The 18,392-nt window shown below is 37.5% G+C and overlaps 1 protein-coding gene across 10 annotated transcripts in view; it reads left to right on the top strand.

Annotated features, from left to right (window-relative positions):
- Window positions 1-18,392, top strand: part of tenm4 (teneurin transmembrane protein 4) — a 216,871-nt gene that overhangs the window by 85,165 nt on the left and 113,314 nt on the right. For 7 of the 10 annotated variants that reach the window (XM_023351437.1, XM_023351434.1, XM_023351433.1 and 4 more), the window contains exons 4-5: window positions 784-1,005; window positions 15,521-15,770. In XM_023351437.1, the coding sequence (XP_023207205.1) occupies window positions 784-1,005; window positions 15,521-15,770 (472 nt within the window). The remainder of the gene's footprint in view (window positions 1-783; window positions 1,006-15,520; window positions 15,771-18,392) is intronic. The other 3 variants (XM_023351438.1, XM_023351436.1, XM_023351435.1) reach the window with 1 other exon arrangement.

Here is an 18,392-nt window from a genome sequence, read left to right as displayed (position 1 = left end):
ATCATCATGTTGCAACAGAACCAGCTTCTCTTTGGTCAGTTAAAAGATTCTGTTCAATGAATCAATGTCAGGTAGCAGGTTAGTACCATCACTTAAGACAGATGCATGCTTTGCATAAGTAGAGTACTGACTACAATAAAGAAGCTCAAATATTAGTCAGCGTAAAAACAGGATGCTTAAAGGAACTGTCTCCAACAAGGCTGGAAGAGAACCTAACTAAGTCACTATTAGGGAAGAAAAGGCGCCATCTTGAGTTTATCAAGTCTTCTTAATAACCATCGATTTTAAAGTTACACATCTTTACACCGCTGCAGTTATATTCTGGAAAGCACAAGAAAAATTATGTATTTTTAAAAGTAGGCAATTTACTCAAAGTTAATATAAGTGTATGTTGTTCTTGGATCTTATTTTTTTTCTTTTTTTCTTTTTTCTTCCCGTTACATTGGAGCCAGACTTTCTTTTTTTTTTCACGCAGACAGACATCTTACAAAGGTGTTTTATAGTTTTTGTGTTTTTTCAAGCGGTGCCAGGCATATGTCTTCTCTGTTCACTCTCAAAGTCATTTTGGTTGTTTGTATTGTTCTTCCCAGCTGGAGTGAGGTGGCAGAGACAAAGGCAGATGTGTCCCTGTTTGTTTTTGAAGTGTCAGAGTTAAGTCTTGCGTGTACGCTGGGGTGTGTAGGGGTGCGTGTGTGGGTGTGTGTGTTCTGCTTCTGTGTGACGATGCCTGTGTTTGGGTGTTTCATTTCCCCCCCATGTGTTGTCTCTGTTTGTGGTCCACAGGTCCTCCGCTGCATTGTTCATCCGCCTCCTCCTCCCCTGTTGAGCAGCTCCCATACCCTCCCCCTTCCATTGCAGCCAATGAGAACCACGGGAGGTTGCTAGGTAACAGTGCGGCTCAGCCAGCCCAGGACTCTGACTCTGAGGATGAGTTTGGCCCCAATTCATTCTTAGTTAAAACTGGCTCAGGGAACCTGTATGCTCCTTCCGCTGCAACTACTGATGGTGAGTTGCTTTTCACACTTACTGTTGCTTTCTGGAGCTCAGCCTGCCCCCCCCCCCCCCCCCCCCCCCCCCACACACACACACACACACACACACACGCACACACACACACGCTTGGATGTGTTGTGTTACAGGTCATGCAGATGGCTACGGGCAAGATAATGTCCTTCTTCTTCTTTTTTTTTTTTATTTAAGCACCTTAAGAGAGAGCTGAAACTTCGAGTCGATACGTAGCCTCAGGAAATGAGCAGAACTCTCTGAAGTGAGGTCGAAAAAGTTCACAGCAAAGCGATGGGCGATTTTGGTTGAGCAGGAAAGATTTGTCATTGATATTTCTGTTGGGTGGTTTGGATAGGAAATAAGTGAGAAAAAGTTATAACATACTAGGTGCAAATGTCAGGCTCTTGTAACTCACAAGTGTAGCATCTTCTCTTCTGAGTTGTATAAAGTTTCATGGACTCCCTGTGCAGTTGCTCATTAAAAAACATCAGCTGTTTTTTTTATGTTGAAATGCAGACTCCTGCTGATACTGTAACATTCATTCAGACTGACAGAATGACATTTCAGCTCAAAGTGCTAACACAGTGTTGACAGCTGACGAAAACAAAATCTGATTGTAAAGCTGTATGTTTACCAAGTAGGAAGCTGAAAGTGTCATAAATGATATCAGCAGTTAACTTACCGATTTAAGTATGAAGAGGACGTTCTTGAGCTTTCAGTCATGATAGCTTTTTAAAGGAGTAAAACTGTGTTTTTGATGTATATTTCTTACTTCTTTTCTTGTTGCTATATTCTAAATTCATCAACAGATTGAGAGATTAGAAGAGTTATCGATGATGATTAAGGAGAACTTTACACTCACTGATGTTATTTTCTGTTTTACTAAGAAAAAAATATGTCAAACAAAAATTGCAGCAATGCACCGGTCAGGCAGATCTTTAGCTAATACCGTTTCATGTTTGTCTTTAATGTCTGACATGGTAGTTGCAACTCTGACTAGTTGCATATTTTCCTCTTAAATTACTCAACACATTAAAGAAAAAATATTTGCAACTAGAAGTGTAGAAACTACAAGATTATTCATTAAATGTTATTAAAGCATATGTTGCTTTTCTCCATCAAACTTTTACAAATCTCAAAAGGTAAATCAAAAATGTTTAAGCTCTTAGTCTTGATGCTTTCATACTTATAATTCTAAATTCAGACTTTAACAGCCTGTACTGGAAGCCAGTCATGGGAAACTGATGATTGATTTTGATCCCTGCTGAATTGATTGATGCATCAATAAATGCAGCACTTATTCATATAATGTGGGATTCTGTCCATTTCTTGACAAGCTTTCAAAAGTAAAGATACATTTATTAGACTTATCCTTTCGCCATATACATTTTTATTTTTCGCCGAGGTCAGGCCTACCGATTCCAATGGATATATGTTCATGCTAGATGTTAGTCATTTTGTAACATATCCGTTTTGGTCTCATAAATAATTATGTTGGTGTCAATAACCAAAGGTAGTTTTCATCGTTTTGCTGTTTGTGTGGGGGAGTGCATGGGGGTGTTTATGTGTGTGTGTGTTTGGGGTTGGCCATGTCATTATATTTGTTTGACATCAAAAGTGACGCAGTGATGCAAACATATATGGTGAAAGTGGACAAAGTTTGGCCTGCCAATGCTTTTTCTGTGGCCCTCCAGGCCACAAGGGCCACAGAAATGGAAGTTCAAGATAACAATTGTGTGCATATTATATTAACAGTCAAATCAAATCAGTTTTTTTTGTATCGGTCAAGGGACTGCAACCTCTGGCGCCAGAGCCACAAGTGGGTCTTGGACCTTCCACAAAGACTCTTATAAATTAAGAGTCTTTGTGTATAATAATAAAAAAAAATAATTATATTTTTAAATAAAAAAAATAATAGTTGTAACAAATTTCCTGAAGTACATGTTTATCTAAAAAAATATGTTTTTTTAAGGTATTATAATATTTGTGGCTCTGAAGAAGCTGGACAGAAGGCATTTATGGCTCTCAGGATTGTAAAGGTTGGAGGTGCCTGGTATAGAGACGAATTACATCAATGTAAAAAAGATTTAAAATATTTATTCTTAAGAAGTTCAAATCAAATGTGGAAAAATAACAATATTATAACAGTTTAGTGGTTTTACCTTAACATTCTGCCACAACTGGCCCTTTGAGGGCATTTGTGGTCTACATGTGGCCCAAAATGAAAATGAGTTTAACAGCCCTGCTTTAGATGAATATGGAGGAAAATCTGATTTTTCATCTCCATGACTGTGGTCAAAATTGGAAACAGATACAGAATCTAAAAATACGTAAAACCAGTACTTGCACGTATAAAAAGAATTCTCATAATATCACCTATGTTTAAAGAAGCTAATTTCCCACAAGTCAGCATGTGAATTTAGAGTAAAGTTCTTCAGTGTTTTGAACTGAAGTCGCTACCTCAGTCCTCCTAAAACAACATGAATGATTTAAGTCATTGATCAAGCTAACTAGCCGAAGGCTTTCATTATATGAAACTCCAAAGTGTCCTGACTGGCTGCTCAGGTCGGCAGCGGAATGAGTTATTAATCCCACTGCAAATCTCCCTGCTAATTCCTCTGCATCAACACTGTGGTCACCCAGCAGTGGCATGATTGGCTGTAGGCAATATGGGTGGGGGGGTGAGACCTTTACCATGGCAGAAGTTTCTCACAACAATGAATGTAATTTGCATGGATAGATCGTTTAGTTTAGCCTTAGGCTGTCAGAAAGAGGAGTAAGGAGGAATTTCAGCAGCTCGAGTTGCTACCTCTGGTTGTCATTAGGGCTTTGAAAGACCCTTTTAGTAAGTGTCACTGTGCGCACATACTGCTACGCTTTCTTAATCGAAGCAATGCTACTGACCAAAAAAACAATAGCCAAATATAAGGACCTGCAAATTCTTAGTTTTTTACTAAACGTTGCTTAAATCTCATCTTGTTTGTCACACCCCTAATGGGATATTATGTTTCATTTTGAGACTTGACTTTTTTTTTTTTATGAATAGTGCTCTCATTAAAATTTGGAGAAGAAGAGCGAAGCATCTCCAAGTTTTGTTCAATTAATCCAGACAACTTAGATAAGCTTTCTCTCTATCGTATTTTTCCTGCTGGATTTACAGCGCCTCATCCAAATATTTAGCAAGCTTGGTGACTTTGTTTATTCCTTTCTGGGTATCTCTCATTCTTGATTAATAGGAAAAAAATGAGTCTTTCACTCCAGTGAACAGCACAACGTTCATTCCCTTTTTTTTTATTTTGTTGGGAAATAATATATGTAGCTAAATAACTCTATCAATCAGAGCTTGTTTCAGCAGAATGAAATGACTTGATTGGAAGTTGTTCAGTGTGACATTGCTACATAGAGCTATATAAATCTAATATTCACAAGGTGACAAAAACGTAGTGAGAGGTGACAAAATGAGAGCGTGGCATTGGATGTGTTTGCCAGAATGATAATAAAAAGATTGCACATTCCCGGATTTTTTTTTTTCTTTACAAAACATTTTCATTTTTGCTTTAGAAAATATTCCCGGATGTAATCGGGAATTAACCATGCATGTCAAGATGCGTACAGAATTTACATGTGGCAAAAAAATATCTATTTGAACGCCACCATGGCGAAAAAGGATGAGAATTTCAAATCAGGTCGCCTTGATATGCAAGACATGCTTTGAAGAAATGTCATCTGAGCAGAAAAGAATAAAAAAAGATGTTTTTATTGTCAGTAAACAAGGCGAAAGAATACATATGCCTCTAATAATCTTTTCATGGTGGAATCTTTCCACAGAAAAGCAGGTGGGTTTTATCTTTTCAGATTACATTCGCCCAAGGTCGTCTTGGAGCCCAAATGCAGGACTTAAAATGTTCTGGCGGATTTTGAACAAGTGAAAGCTCTCAGTGGCATATCATTATTCACATTAGTAGCCTCCAAGGCTGCTGTATGGTTTTTAGTTATTTTCAGAGTGGAGTGAGGGAGAGTTGTGTTTTTATTTATTTATTATTATTATTATTTCTGGGAAGACTAAGTAGTAGTTCCTCTAAGGCTGATGAGGCTGCTCGCTGAAGCCTGCAATCCTATTGTCAAGCATGTGTCTCTCTGTGGCCTTCGGCTTTCTCCGAGGGTCTTCTTCCTGGGGAGAATGCCAGTTAGAGGCCGCTGCCACGCTGGGCTGCAAGATCTCAGACGCTGCAGCCTCCCCGCATTAGCATCTCTTAATGCGAAGCAGCATGGGGTCGGCCAGTATCGGCTTTCAGTGCGGTCGGACACCCCAGTGAAAAGGGCCGGCACACCGAGCGGCTCGCAGCTGACCAAGCAGGAATTCTGTGCTGAGCAGAAGGCTCAGGGATGCAGCCGTGTGTGAATTCAAATGAGTCTTCATTTGAACTGCTTAATCATCCCCCCTGAGTCTGCAGAGACGGGGGAGAAATGTGGTTAAAAGAGGTCACACCAGAAAGTAATTTAGCCGCAGACACCACAAGGAATAGAACTGTCTGAGGCTAAATAATAATTTCATGAGCAACACATGGCACCCTGTTCTTCTTTTTTTCTGAACACTTTATGTACAGAGCCTTGAGAGTATCAATAACCCCTAAACCATTTCAAATTCACCCAATAACAATAACATTTTATTCCTCTTTGTGAAATATACCCAACTCAGTCAGATTGAATGAAGAGTATTTGTCGACTTCAAGTATTGCTGTAGATTCTCACTCAGATTTAAGTCAGGGTTGTTCAAACACATCAATGCTTTGATGTAAACCATTTTGCTACAGCTCCGGCTGTATGTTTACGGTCGTTTTACTGCTAGAATGTGAGCCTACACCCCTTTCTCAATTCTTTTGCAGCCCCCTTTTATCCATGATTACACTGTATTTAGCTCCGCCCATCTTACCATCAGCTCTAACCAGCTTCCATGACCCACTGAAAGAGCATACCCACAATATTATGCTGCTGCCTCCATGTTTCCTGGAATGTACTCATGTTCATATTGGGCTGTTTTTTTATTGTCACACAGCATTTTTAATGTAGGTCAAAAATGTCAAATTTTGGTTTTCTTGCCCTTCTGCCATAAAGGTCAGATTTGTGACTTGTATGATCATCTCCCTTTTCCCTACTGAAGAAAAACCTCCCCACAGCACAATACTGCTATCACAGTGTCTTGTTTTTGGGATGCCATTTTCAGGCACTACTAAGTAAAAAGTTTATTTTCTAACCCTAAAGCACTAAACATTTATTCTGCTAACGCCTAAGTGCTGTAGCAGCATGGTATTTAGCAGAATACCACTGAACTCAATCATATTGGTACCCACCATACATTGATGACAAGCATTGCAGACCATACGTTACACCACTGTTGCCAACTTAGCAACTTTGATAAAATATTTAGTAACTTTTCAGACAAAAAAATTGCATTGGCCAAAATCGTAATCAGCAGGTCAGGCTTGTTAAAGAAAAATTGCAATTGATGCATGCCTCATTGTTTTTCCTCTTTACAAATCTTGTCATTTTTTGGAGTCATTCCATCATTCAAAACTGGAGAAAATCTACTGAATTTGGTGGTTATTAAATGAGAAAGTGTGAAAAGTTCCAAAGTTCCCAACACTTTTGCAATCCACTGGAAGTTATGAGTAAAGTGAAGTCAACAGGCAATTTGTCCGATCATATTCAGTCCACCGTTTGTCAGCTCACAGTAACCCATTCAGGATACCTACATATCTTCTTTCCAGTGACGTAAATTTAGATGCATCACCTTCATTGTATGATAATTGCAGACCATCTGTGCCTTCTAACAAAATCTCCAGGCTCTTGATGGATTTGTAGCAGAGTGACATACAGAACAGAGCATACATAACCACTTGTCTTGTTCTTGCTAAGGCAGCTCAAAGAATGACAGAAAATCCATTAGATCTAAGGAAGGCCAAGTGAAACATATGCCAGCTCTGGTCTTAATGGATTTAGGTTGAAAACTCTGGCAGGCCCTTTTATAATAGTTTTTATAAATTGGTGTTCTTTGTGCAACCTGGCGGCAGCTTGCCTTACTTCTTTAAAAAACAACACATCTGTCTTCCTCTGGTTGGTAATAAAAATCAAGCTTTATTTGCATTCTACGAACTTCTTTTTCCCTAAGGGAGACCCGGTGAAGAGCCGAGAAGTGTGTTGTTTGTGGTACCTGTTACCTCTCAAATGGTTCTTTGGAAGACAGCTGGAATTCCCTCATGCCTCTTCCTCTCAGATTTTTTTTAATGGTGTAGGAAACAGCAGGGCTTGGAGAGAGATCTGGCTCCACGGAGCCACTACGTTGTGCTGCTTCACTGCGTTCGTGACAAATTCTATTTGTGTTTTTATAGGCAATTCTTACTCAACTGGAAATTTTGCTCTTGTGATTAGCCCTTGGGGATGATCTGCTGATTTATATTGGTGCTGGATGACTTTTGATTAATTCTCCATCAAATGACTTGCACCTCAGTGGGCTGAGTGGATGTTCAGGGCATATCCTATCACTTTATATCATCAGATGTGGCCGTCAGTGTTGTGGATGCTATAAACTTTCGTTGTTTAGGAATATGCATTTCCCTAGACACTACAAAAAATGTCAAATAAAGTTAAGAATTCAGACTAAATGAAGCAAAAATAAACTTTTCCTGGCAAGATTTTCTGTCATCCCCAATTAATGCAGGTATTTATCATGTGTTGAGTTTGAAATATATTATATATGATAAGTATTTTGCAGAGATATTTCTAGTCATGGTATTTGCAGTTCTCAGGTGCAAGCATCAAACTAAATGTGTAACGATTGAAAGAGCATGCACCACTGCATGCAGCTTTTTGATCTGCTGTATATTGATTGGTGTTTATGTTGTTGTTGATTACTCCTGCTGTGGAAATTAAAGCAGTTGTGTCCCTACAAAATCTTACATCTGGAAGACAGGCGTCTGATTAAATTTGAACCTTTTTAACAAAAGGCTGATTTACTCCTAGATTACAGTGCATGTAACCATTTCCACCTAGTCTATTGCTGATTTTAGTCCCATATAATTTTGTTCCAACTACATAATCGGTTGTCTGCACAAAAAAAAGATATAGTTCAGGAAAGAAAACATCTATTTTTTTTTTAATTAACTGCTGAAACAAAATTATAACACAAATGCTAGTTTTTAGTAATTCTAATTCAGCCTAGTCAAATGTCCAATTTGGACCATGTTCTGGGTGTTTGAATTGCATTCACTGCATTCAGCATCAACCTTTTAGAAGGAAAATTTGGGAGGACAAAACAGAACTGGCAGAGCAAAGGGTGTTTGTATACAAATGTGAACTACCTCTTGAATTTGGCATTTTAATATCAAAAGATGTTTACACATTTCAGTAATTTACAACTGAGTCTAATTCACCGCTAATATATTCAGATTAATACAAAACCATTAGATACATTCAGCAGGAGGTTTTATACCAGCCAAACAACAACTTGTTTTCCATGCAAATGGAAATTTCTGCATCAGGTGAAATATTCTAAAGTATTTTGGAATATATTGGCAGTAATTTTATTTATATTACAAAATCTATACTTCGCTTAGTTGGGCTTTTGCTCACTGACTGGACATCTTTCTGTGAGCAATTATAACAACTTACAAGGAGACCGATATTCCTGTTGTTTCTTGGTGTGGGGGAAGAGGTTTTAGCTAATGAAGTGGATTTGCCTTAATTACTTGTCTCAGAAAGCATCAGGAGGCCTTAACCGGTGCATGCATCTGTTAGGAAGAAAAATGAAACCCCCACATTCCCAACACTGAATGGATATCATCAGGCCTCTACTTTGAATGCGATGTGAATGTTTTTGGCCATTGTAGCTAAGTCTCTATTCTCTGTCTCTCTGATAACAAATGAATCTCCTTTTCTTGGCCATTTGGTTGTGCAAAGCAGGTCAATAGAAAACCATTAATTTTTTTCTCTCCTATGTCTTGGATAGTAGTGAATAATTGTTGCTGAATCGCCACATCTGCGCGGGTCATGCTGCCCTGTGCTTTATACCACAAACGCTTTTATTTCTCATTCCTCATTCATTTTAAAAAAATATTTAGTTCTACAAGTATAACATGTACTTACCTGGCTGTGGAACAATGTGTATTGCAGGACAATGACATGTTTGCACACCATCAGACAGCCGATCTCAATCACATTGAGTCTCTGAGGTTGTTTTTAGCATGTTATAAGTTGTTCATTATCATTGTGGACCAGCTTCTCATTTTCAACAAACTTTTTAATGTAAATTGTTGGAGTTAATGTGTTTTCAAATGCTACATACTTATTCTAAGTAGATGTGCACAGATAGTTTTCTCAAATAGGTTTGAAGGGCTAAGAAACCAAGCCTTAATGCACTAACAAATGTGTGTCACTTTGACCGGCGGAGGCTCTGCGTTTAATGAAGGAAGTGAGGCAACAAATGTCTTTGAGGTGGATTTATTTGGGAGCTCCAAATCTTCATTACACCAGCACCCTTCCCTTCTTAGTGAAACAAAGAAGCTGACATTTATACCTGAGGCAAGTTCCAACACTTACACCAGGTAAAGGGGTGATCCAAAAAGAAAAGACAAACAAACACTACTTACACAAACCTAACAATAAATGATCCAACAAATATTTACATGCATGCAAATTATTAAAATTAAACTAATCTAAAGTCAATCAAAAGTAAATATAACTAAATATAAATCCTCAGAGTATTCCCCCTCTTAATGGAAGTTGGTATGCTCCAGGAGCATTCGTCTCCCTCTCTGATCCACCTTGCTGAGACACACCCAGAAAGGCAAATACTCAATTAACTCAAATTGAACTAATCTAAATCAAAACGAACTGACATTTCCCCCTCTCTCCCACATTCTCCGAACAGGAAAGATGGCCAGTCTCCCCCCCACAAAGAATGTTCACCAAATGTCACAATATAACTAAACAAAAACTAATACAAACACATTTGAACTGAAAACAACATAATATCAATAATCAACATGGGATGGAACCCATGGTCTCCATCACAATGTGCTTTTCTTTAATATTTATTTTTTTTATTTAAACTTCAGTTCACCAGGAAATCCCGTTGAGATTAAAAATCTCTTTTGCAAGACAACGCTGGTCAAGACTGGCAGCAACACACAGACACTTCAGAACATTCACAGGAAATACAGAAAAATGTAACACTTTCAAATAAATTAAATAAAAAGATTCCTCAGTGGAAACATTTACAGACAGATTATTCTTTCTCAAAATCAATAGGAACGGCCTTAAGAACATTTTGTGACAACAACACCTTTAGCTTCTGTAACTGGTTCCAAGCAGTGCACAGGATGGATGCAGGGATGTAAACCATGCCACTGGACTTTAGAGTAGTATTCTCTGGAGTGATGAATCATGCCTCTGTCTGGCAATTTAATGGACAAGTCTGGCTGTAGCAGTTGCCAGGGGAATGATACTTGCATGACTGCATTGTGTCAACTGTGACTTTTTTTTTTTTTGCAAAAAGGATTATGGTGTGGGTCTTTTCTTCGGGAGTTAAGCTCACCCTCTTAGTTGCAGTAAATGTAACTTCTAATCCTGTTGCATGTCGAGACGTTTTGGACTATTTCACGCTCCCAACTTTATGGGAATAGTTTGGGGATCCCACCTTTCTGTTCCAGCATGACTCTGCACCGGTGCTCAAGGCTAGCTCAATGGATGACATGGAAGACTTTGACTGGGCTACACAAAATATTGCTATTATTTTACTGTATTGTCCAACATCAGTGTCTTACCTCATAAATATTTTGCCCGAAAGTCTTCTGAAATTCCTAACAAAATCCCCCTAAACCTTGTAGTCTACAAAGAGTTGAAGCTCTGGAAGATGCACAAAGTGTATCGATGACATATGTAAGAATTTGCATTAAAGATAAGTGGCATCGAATGTAAGCCTAATGAAACTGACCAAATGCTTTTGGGAATAGTCTGTCCATTTATGTGTAGTCATATAGACATATTTTCTCACAGCATTTTATAAGTAGAATATAGAAAATTTCATTTAAATCGTAGGTTGTCAAAGTGGGTTAAAAGGGGAAAATACAGGCTGTTCAGTTTGAAACATCCTGCGGTAGACGGCATCATTTTATACCAAGAAAAGTTGATTACAAAACAACCACAACTGCAAATAGATGAAATGACAAGCACCCAAACTGAGCATGTATGGTGTGTCACAATAGAAAGAAGAATTACATTTAACTAGGGGGGAAAAAAACAGTCCAACCCAACCAGATTCAAGCTGGGTGGTTATCTTCCTCAAAACAAGGGAGCATAGAGGAAATGGACACAAATAAAACAAAAAGAAGGAACATTTCTATGGAAAGTGAATTGTTTCATATAGCAGTATTACCAATTGTTTTTACAATGAATAGTAAAACAAACAAAAAGGGTAGAAAGATGAATATCTTCCTGGAGATACATTTGCAGCATTAATGCCAAAGGGTAGTTCATTGTCTCTAACCTCAACATATACTGGAAGTTGCTTGAAAAAGAAGAAAAAATAAGCTTACACAAAGAGAAGCTGTCTGTCTCCCAAGCAAAAGCTGAGAAACTATTTAAAAATAATGTTGCATTAATCATAAATATTGCAAAACTATGAGTAATGGAGACACTGTATTGCTATTTTATAAGTCACTTAAAATAAGTATAATTTTTCTGACATGTTTATGACTTTGCAAATATACAGCACAGAGTGTTCATATTTACACTAATCCAGATAGATTTACAAAAGCACACAAAGCCCTGAGAATTAAATTGCATATTTAGTGTAGAGATCTGCAGGTATTTACATTTGATGGTACATGGCAAATGTAGAACCTATAATTATTGAGAACATTGCCCCAGGAAAAGAAGGTGCTGCAGAGATGAATTAGCTGTTGGTCTGCAATCGCTCGATGGTCACGCTCCAGGATGTAAAATGTTTGTTTTGGTTTGCAGTAGATGCCTTCCGGAGCAGGGACTCATTTGTCCTTTAGATATATTTTGCTGTGTATCTGTGCCATCTCTGTATCAAATTAGCATAACCATATGAATGGCTTCTGGGATCAGGTACATAACTGAGCTGGAGGGAGGTCATCAAAAACTGTGTGGTTTTACCTCACACTGTGATACTTTTAAGTGTCTCAGCTGCTGGAAGAAATAAATCATGTCTCCAAAGACAAAATATACTTCTTTAAACATAAGAAATGATCTAAAACTAAATCTAAATGCAGTGGTGAACAACCAAAAAAGTTTGTTGCGTTAACCTTAAGCCAGTAATCACAAACATTGGTTCTGCTAACATAATGCACTACACCTACGAGGGATTTAGAGAAAGCTAATGCTAAAATGCTAATGTCAATTCAAATGATATCTCCCCTTGAAAGACTACAATCCCCGAGCACCAATTTAATAAATCAAATATTAATTTAATTTTAACATTATCATTTACGTGTTCTTATGATGTCCTTAGATATTGCATTCATGTTTGTATCTTTTTTTTTTTTTACTATCCATTCTTTATATTGTTCATATATGTTTCTTCCTGAAAATAAAGTTTTTCAACTGCTCTGTAAAAAAAATTCACTCCTTTCAAAGTAAGAGCATGAATATAAACGGCTAAATACCTGGAGAATTTTGAACAATTGATAACCAAACTTTCAATGCAGATGTGAAACTTTATTCAACTGAAGATTTACAAAGGTAAATTAGTGTTTTTGAATTTATCTGAAAAAATTAATTTAGGGTAAGCTAAGTTTGCATAAAGAGCTAAACGAAAAATTTGTTACGTCATTAGTTGATTAGTGGACGTGTGCCCACCGTCGTCTAAATGTAAAAGTTCCTGTTTTATTTTAAATACTAGGAAGAAACATAGTAAGCCGTTTAAATGTTGCTTATTAGGCTGGAAAACAGAGAATTAAACTCGGCATATTTTAGCTTTCTTGCTACTTTATTAGCATACTGGCTGCTAGCACAAATGGCTATGTTCCCATTTTGAACAACTGCAATGAAGCTTGATGCAAGCATGTTGTTGGTGCAGGTCTATCAGTCTTACATGATTGACACATGTTAATATGGGAGCTTTAAGTTCCTGACCCTGAAAAAAAAATCTGATAGGAGTCGAAACTTGTTGACTGACATGAGTCGGTATTGCTTTAATGAAGGAGTTGATTATAGGAAATAAGCCCGCTCTGTGTCTGCATTCTGCTCTCTGCGCTGTAAATTGGCAATTTAGTGCTGAGGATATCTGTGAAATAAAGGCTCAACGGCTACGAAGAAAAGCCTTTCTGTGTAAAGCCAGCAGTTCATTGATTGATGAATGGCTTAGGAAACGTGGAAATAAATGGCTACAGAGTGCAAAAAGACATCAGTCCTTTATCTTGTGGAGAGCAGAGTATCAAAGAGTGAGAATAGGACCAGAGACTACTATCTCCTCTTCTAGGCAGTTTGGCATTTCCAGCCAGTTTGTCAGGGAAGATCTGATTACTGCCATACAGCTGAAACAATTTCATATCTTAAATCTGCTAATGAGTTGTGTGAAACATGCATTATTAGTTGAAAAAAACAAACAAAAAAAACATGCTCCAACAATCTTCCCTAGTCTAAATGAGTGTCCTAAAAAGCTGTGAGACTTTGTCAACTTCAGGAAGAGACCAGCTCATTTGTTTAAACAAGCCAGTCCGTGTCTGTTCGGAGTAAACTTGCACCGGTCTCAGTGGGAGGCAGAGAGGACACAGTGGTGGAGATCAGTTAGAAGAAATAATGAGCAGGAGAGTTTTGGTTTTTTTTTCTTTCTTTTTGAAGCGTGTTTCATGTGAGGTCTTTGTAGCTTGTCATTAAAAGGGATTTGTAAGTTTCTGTGTTAATTTGTTAGTGAAACTGCTGGTGTGAAAATGCCTGCCATGGTGCTACTGCAGGAAAGTTCAAACTTTAGTTTTAATGGTGTTTATTAGTTGATTATGCTGAATATACACTCTAGACAGTAAAAGCATTCACGCCCAGTGATGTCAGCAACAGACTACTCTAACTTGACTGATTTTTTTTTTTTTATATTGAGTAAACTGACAAGTTCATATGTATAATCCGATTATTAGAATATATACAGTTGATACACAGTTGCTTTCCTCTTGCATCTTGATGTCTAGTCTGTGACAATTCAATCACATTATCAGCATAAGGTCAACCTGTGTAAAATCACGCAGTGACACAAATGAAAACAATGGAATGAGGAGAGAAATGCAGGAACATCTCCATTAACATGGCGATCTTGGCAGCTTCTCTGATTAACTCTTTCCTCGACTGGCCTGTCAGTATTTGCTGGCTGTCATGTCTTGGTATGTTTGGGTACATTTCTTGCATGTTGGCTGAATTTAATTTAGGGGAATCGTAGTAAAGGGGATGGAACACAAATGTGCGACTCACTTTTTTATTTGTGTTGTTTTTCTATGGATCTAATTACATAAAATCCTAACTTAACACAATGCAACAAAAAGGTAAATTGGCTAAAGTAAAGGTATAGATTCCTTTGCAGGATACTGTCCAGCCTATTAGGAGGTTTTGTTTTAGTCCAAAACCAATATTAAAGTCAGAAATTGACTTTTCTTTTTTTGTGGTAAAGTTTGCAGTCATTTAAATTTATTCTCCACTTAAAATCAAAATGGTTCTTTCCTGACTGTCTTGCTAAAGTTCCCAATTTGTCATTTGTCTTCTCACAGCCTTCTTAATATGATGCTTAATTTATCTTGTTTCTTCTTCTACTTTAGTTATTTTCTAGGGTGCATTCACATGAGACCTGCTTAATCAAACCTCAGTTTGTTTGCTTAGAAAATCTAGAGTTTGATTAAGATGGACTAAATAGGGCTGGTGTGAATGCACCCTGAAAGTGTTTTTTTCAGTGGAAACTGTTTTTGGATGTCCAATATAAAAACTATTTAATTTTCTTATGTTTATGACCTGCTGATTTTTTTTCTACTCAGACAAATCAAAAGCCTTAAAAATAACTTTTTATAAAAATACAAATTTTCACTTGCACAAAGTACTAACAAAATATCACTTGTTTAGTGGTTGTGACTTGTAGCATTTATCATTGGAAAAGAAAACATACTTTGTCTACGTTTTACAGGGGGGGGGAATTAAATTTAAACAACCTTCTGCAATTTTCTGTGAAAATGTTTAAAAGGTAACTCCAAAAGGTTTTTTTTGTTTTGTTAAGACGAAGCTTAAAAAACTCGAATACTCTTTCAGAAGCTGCGGACCTGAATAGATCAGTAGTATTTTAGCACTGCTGGGAAACAAATTGTGAGTCAGTCTTTGATGGTAACCTCAAAGGTAGAAAGGACTAAAAAGTTCCTCAAAGTGATTATTTAACGACTGGATTTCTTTTCCTTCAGGTAAATGCTTTCTTTTTCATGTTTTATTTATTTCCTGTTTTTTTTCCCCGGCTCTCTCTTTTCAGACGGAGCATTTCAAAATCACTCTCGGCTGCGGACGCCTCCGCTACCCCTCTCCCATTCTCACTCGCCCAATCATCAGCACCATGCAGCCTCTATTAACTCGTTAAACAGGAGCAACTACACTCCACGGAGCAACGCCAGTCCAGCGCCCACAGACAGCTCCGCTCCCCCGGAGGGTCCCGCCAGTGGTCAAGACTCCAGCAGCGTTCAGGACAACTGGCTCCTCAACAGCAACATCCCGCTGGAAACGAGGTACCGTGCAACTTGTCTCCCTAACAATGTGCGAGGCAGACATGTTGGCATCTTTAGGAATGAGCACAAACTTCTGCCATCGAACTCAGCTTTTTGTGTTGTCAGCTCTATATTATGTTACCGCAGAGCTAACAAGGAGCAGAGCAAGAAAATTAAAACTGCTTGGAGCAAAAGGCCTAACTTTTTGAAGAACACGATTTTTGTGGAAAACAAGAGAAAAGTGTTGCTTTTGGTTGCTTGTCAAATATTAGCAGATTTTCAGCCAAATCTAGTTTGACTAATAATAGTAATGTTAGAAAAATGCAAAATTCCATCCAAGCTCTAGTGTGCATGCTTCCTCACTTCTCTCCTTCAGTCCTGGTGTCTATTTATTTTATATTAATCAACTCTTTGTTCTCCAGCACATTCTCAATAAGAAGGCTCTTGAGTGAAGTAGATTTGTCGAGTATTATTGGAACTAAGAGAATGTCTGTTGGTCTTTCCTTGACTGGTATTGTCAAGAATTTCAAGGCAAAATGATTTCCTTCGCTCTAATAATCTCCTTTTTTCACGGTGGTGTATAATCTTCAAAAAGAAAAGCTCAATCATGGCTGTAGCCAGGTTACCACCTGAGAAAATTTCTTAAATAAGCCTCAAATTGTGGGAGAATTTCTCCTCATTTTGTAGATTTGATGGTTAGGATTGAGTCAGAGCATTTCAACTGTAACATTAGGGCTGCAATTTTACCCACCACAGTAGTGACTAAACGTTTTTGTTCGTTTGTACTCATTTATTCTTTTTATATTTTAGAAAACTAGAGATAAATGCCCTGTGAATGAAAAGCAAGCTGAGTTCACACTTCTGACAGGTAGTCTCCTCTAAAATATGATTTTTTTTTTTTCATTTTTTACCCTCAATAAAAGTGTCACAGAGCAGTAATTGATGCCCATTTTGTCAAAGCTGTAATCGAAGCACTATTGTTCAAAGAGATTTGAGTGTAGCTAGTAAAGCTAAATTCAATAACTCTGATAAACCCTTTTTCTAAGCCAGTTTTCTTCCTCCTGCATTTCTCACCATGTCAATTTCCCCTTTGAATTTTGAGCTCAAAAAACTTCTGAGCAAAAAAAGCCAGTTTTGCACAAATGGCAGCTTTGTGTTGACATGTAACTGGCAGCAACATTGCCATTTAGATTTATAAACAGTATCTAAAAAATAGGTTTAGAGATTTTTCTTTTTATCAGTTTAAAAATAGCCAATTTTTATTTATGTGGGAAAATGCATGACAAAGTGGTCTGAAAAGCATCTACACCCAGCGACAATATTGTTTTTATTTTAATGTGATTTAACCTGATTTGGGATGCATATCCTTGAATTTGTACTAAAAAATTGCAGCGAAATTTAAAAATGGTGGCTTCTGGAATTGGTTAGCCAGAAGACCATAATCCTGTTTAGCAGATCTGCAGTAAATGATATGTCCCCTTTATGCAAATGTAGCATAATATTAACATCTTAAATTTCCGATTAACACAGTTAGCATGGTTTGCATCACTAAATCAACTGTTACTGTGTATTCCCAAGAGTTATGAACTTTACATTAACTAAGAAATATCTAAATATTTCCTACGTTTTTGTTCGCCATGTGCCATCATAGAGTAGTTTAAAGTACAAAAAATGTAATAGTAAAATGTTTCTTTTGGAAGTCTTCCTCTCTGTGACAATTATTTTATCTGATTAATCATCAAAATAATCTGCATGAAAAATACATCTGCTTATAAACTTACATTTATATCTGGTTGGAAAGACGAATTGGTGAGCCACAGACCTATATTGATTTCAAATATGAAAACATTTTTGGGTCAGACCTGTAGAACTGAGACAATTTGGCAAAATAGCAACACTGGCAAACATTTCCAATGTTCCATCTTGTGTCCTCCATCCATTTTTAGAAACTACTTCTTAAAAAAACATTATTCAAATTAGCATTTTATTTTAATGGGAAAACTACTAATAGCTAATTTTTCACAACTGTAAATAAAAGAGTCATGAAGAGACTTGTTGTCTCGTCCCTCGGCTGTTGTGAGACGGTTCATTCAACAGGAAAATGAGAATCAGTTTCGGCTGGTGGGGCAGTATAAAGTATAAGGAATGATTACACATCATCCAGCTCCAGTTAATGCTGCACAGGTATTCCCTGTGGAGCAAAAGACAGATGGTGAGGAGAGAAAATAGTTCTGCTGAAACCACAGAGTTTTATAACCCATACATAGCCTTAAAGAAAGATAAAATTTCAAAGTAATACTACTAAAATCGTTAGTTGTATCCTAAAGGATCCTGTAGGATTAAATTCTACTTTTTCCTTGTTTAATGCCATAACATTCTCTCTTATGTCTCTTAAATTAAATCTACAGATGTAAAAGGCATCAATAGGTCTCAACTGTATGAGAGACAGTGGTAGTTGCTTGACTCTGTTGACTTTACTGTTTCTTTCTTAAGAGCTTCTGCCAAGCATCCCTCCGTCATTTGCTTCATTGAACTTTGCATTCATCGTCAGAGCTGTAGCTGAGGAGAGTCCAGTGCTGAGCTCCACAGGGCATGCATCAAAATCCAGCCTTTTCTCTTGGGCCACTGAACGTGTTCAGCCTT

This window comes from Xiphophorus maculatus, chromosome 18, assembly GCF_002775205.1.
Source record: "Xiphophorus maculatus strain JP 163 A chromosome 18, X_maculatus-5.0-male, whole genome shotgun sequence".
NCBI lineage: Eukaryota > Metazoa > Chordata > Actinopteri > Cyprinodontiformes > Poeciliidae > Xiphophorus > Xiphophorus maculatus.
Note: the sequence above shows the minus strand (reverse complement) of the source record. Positions and strands in the feature narration are given on the sequence as shown.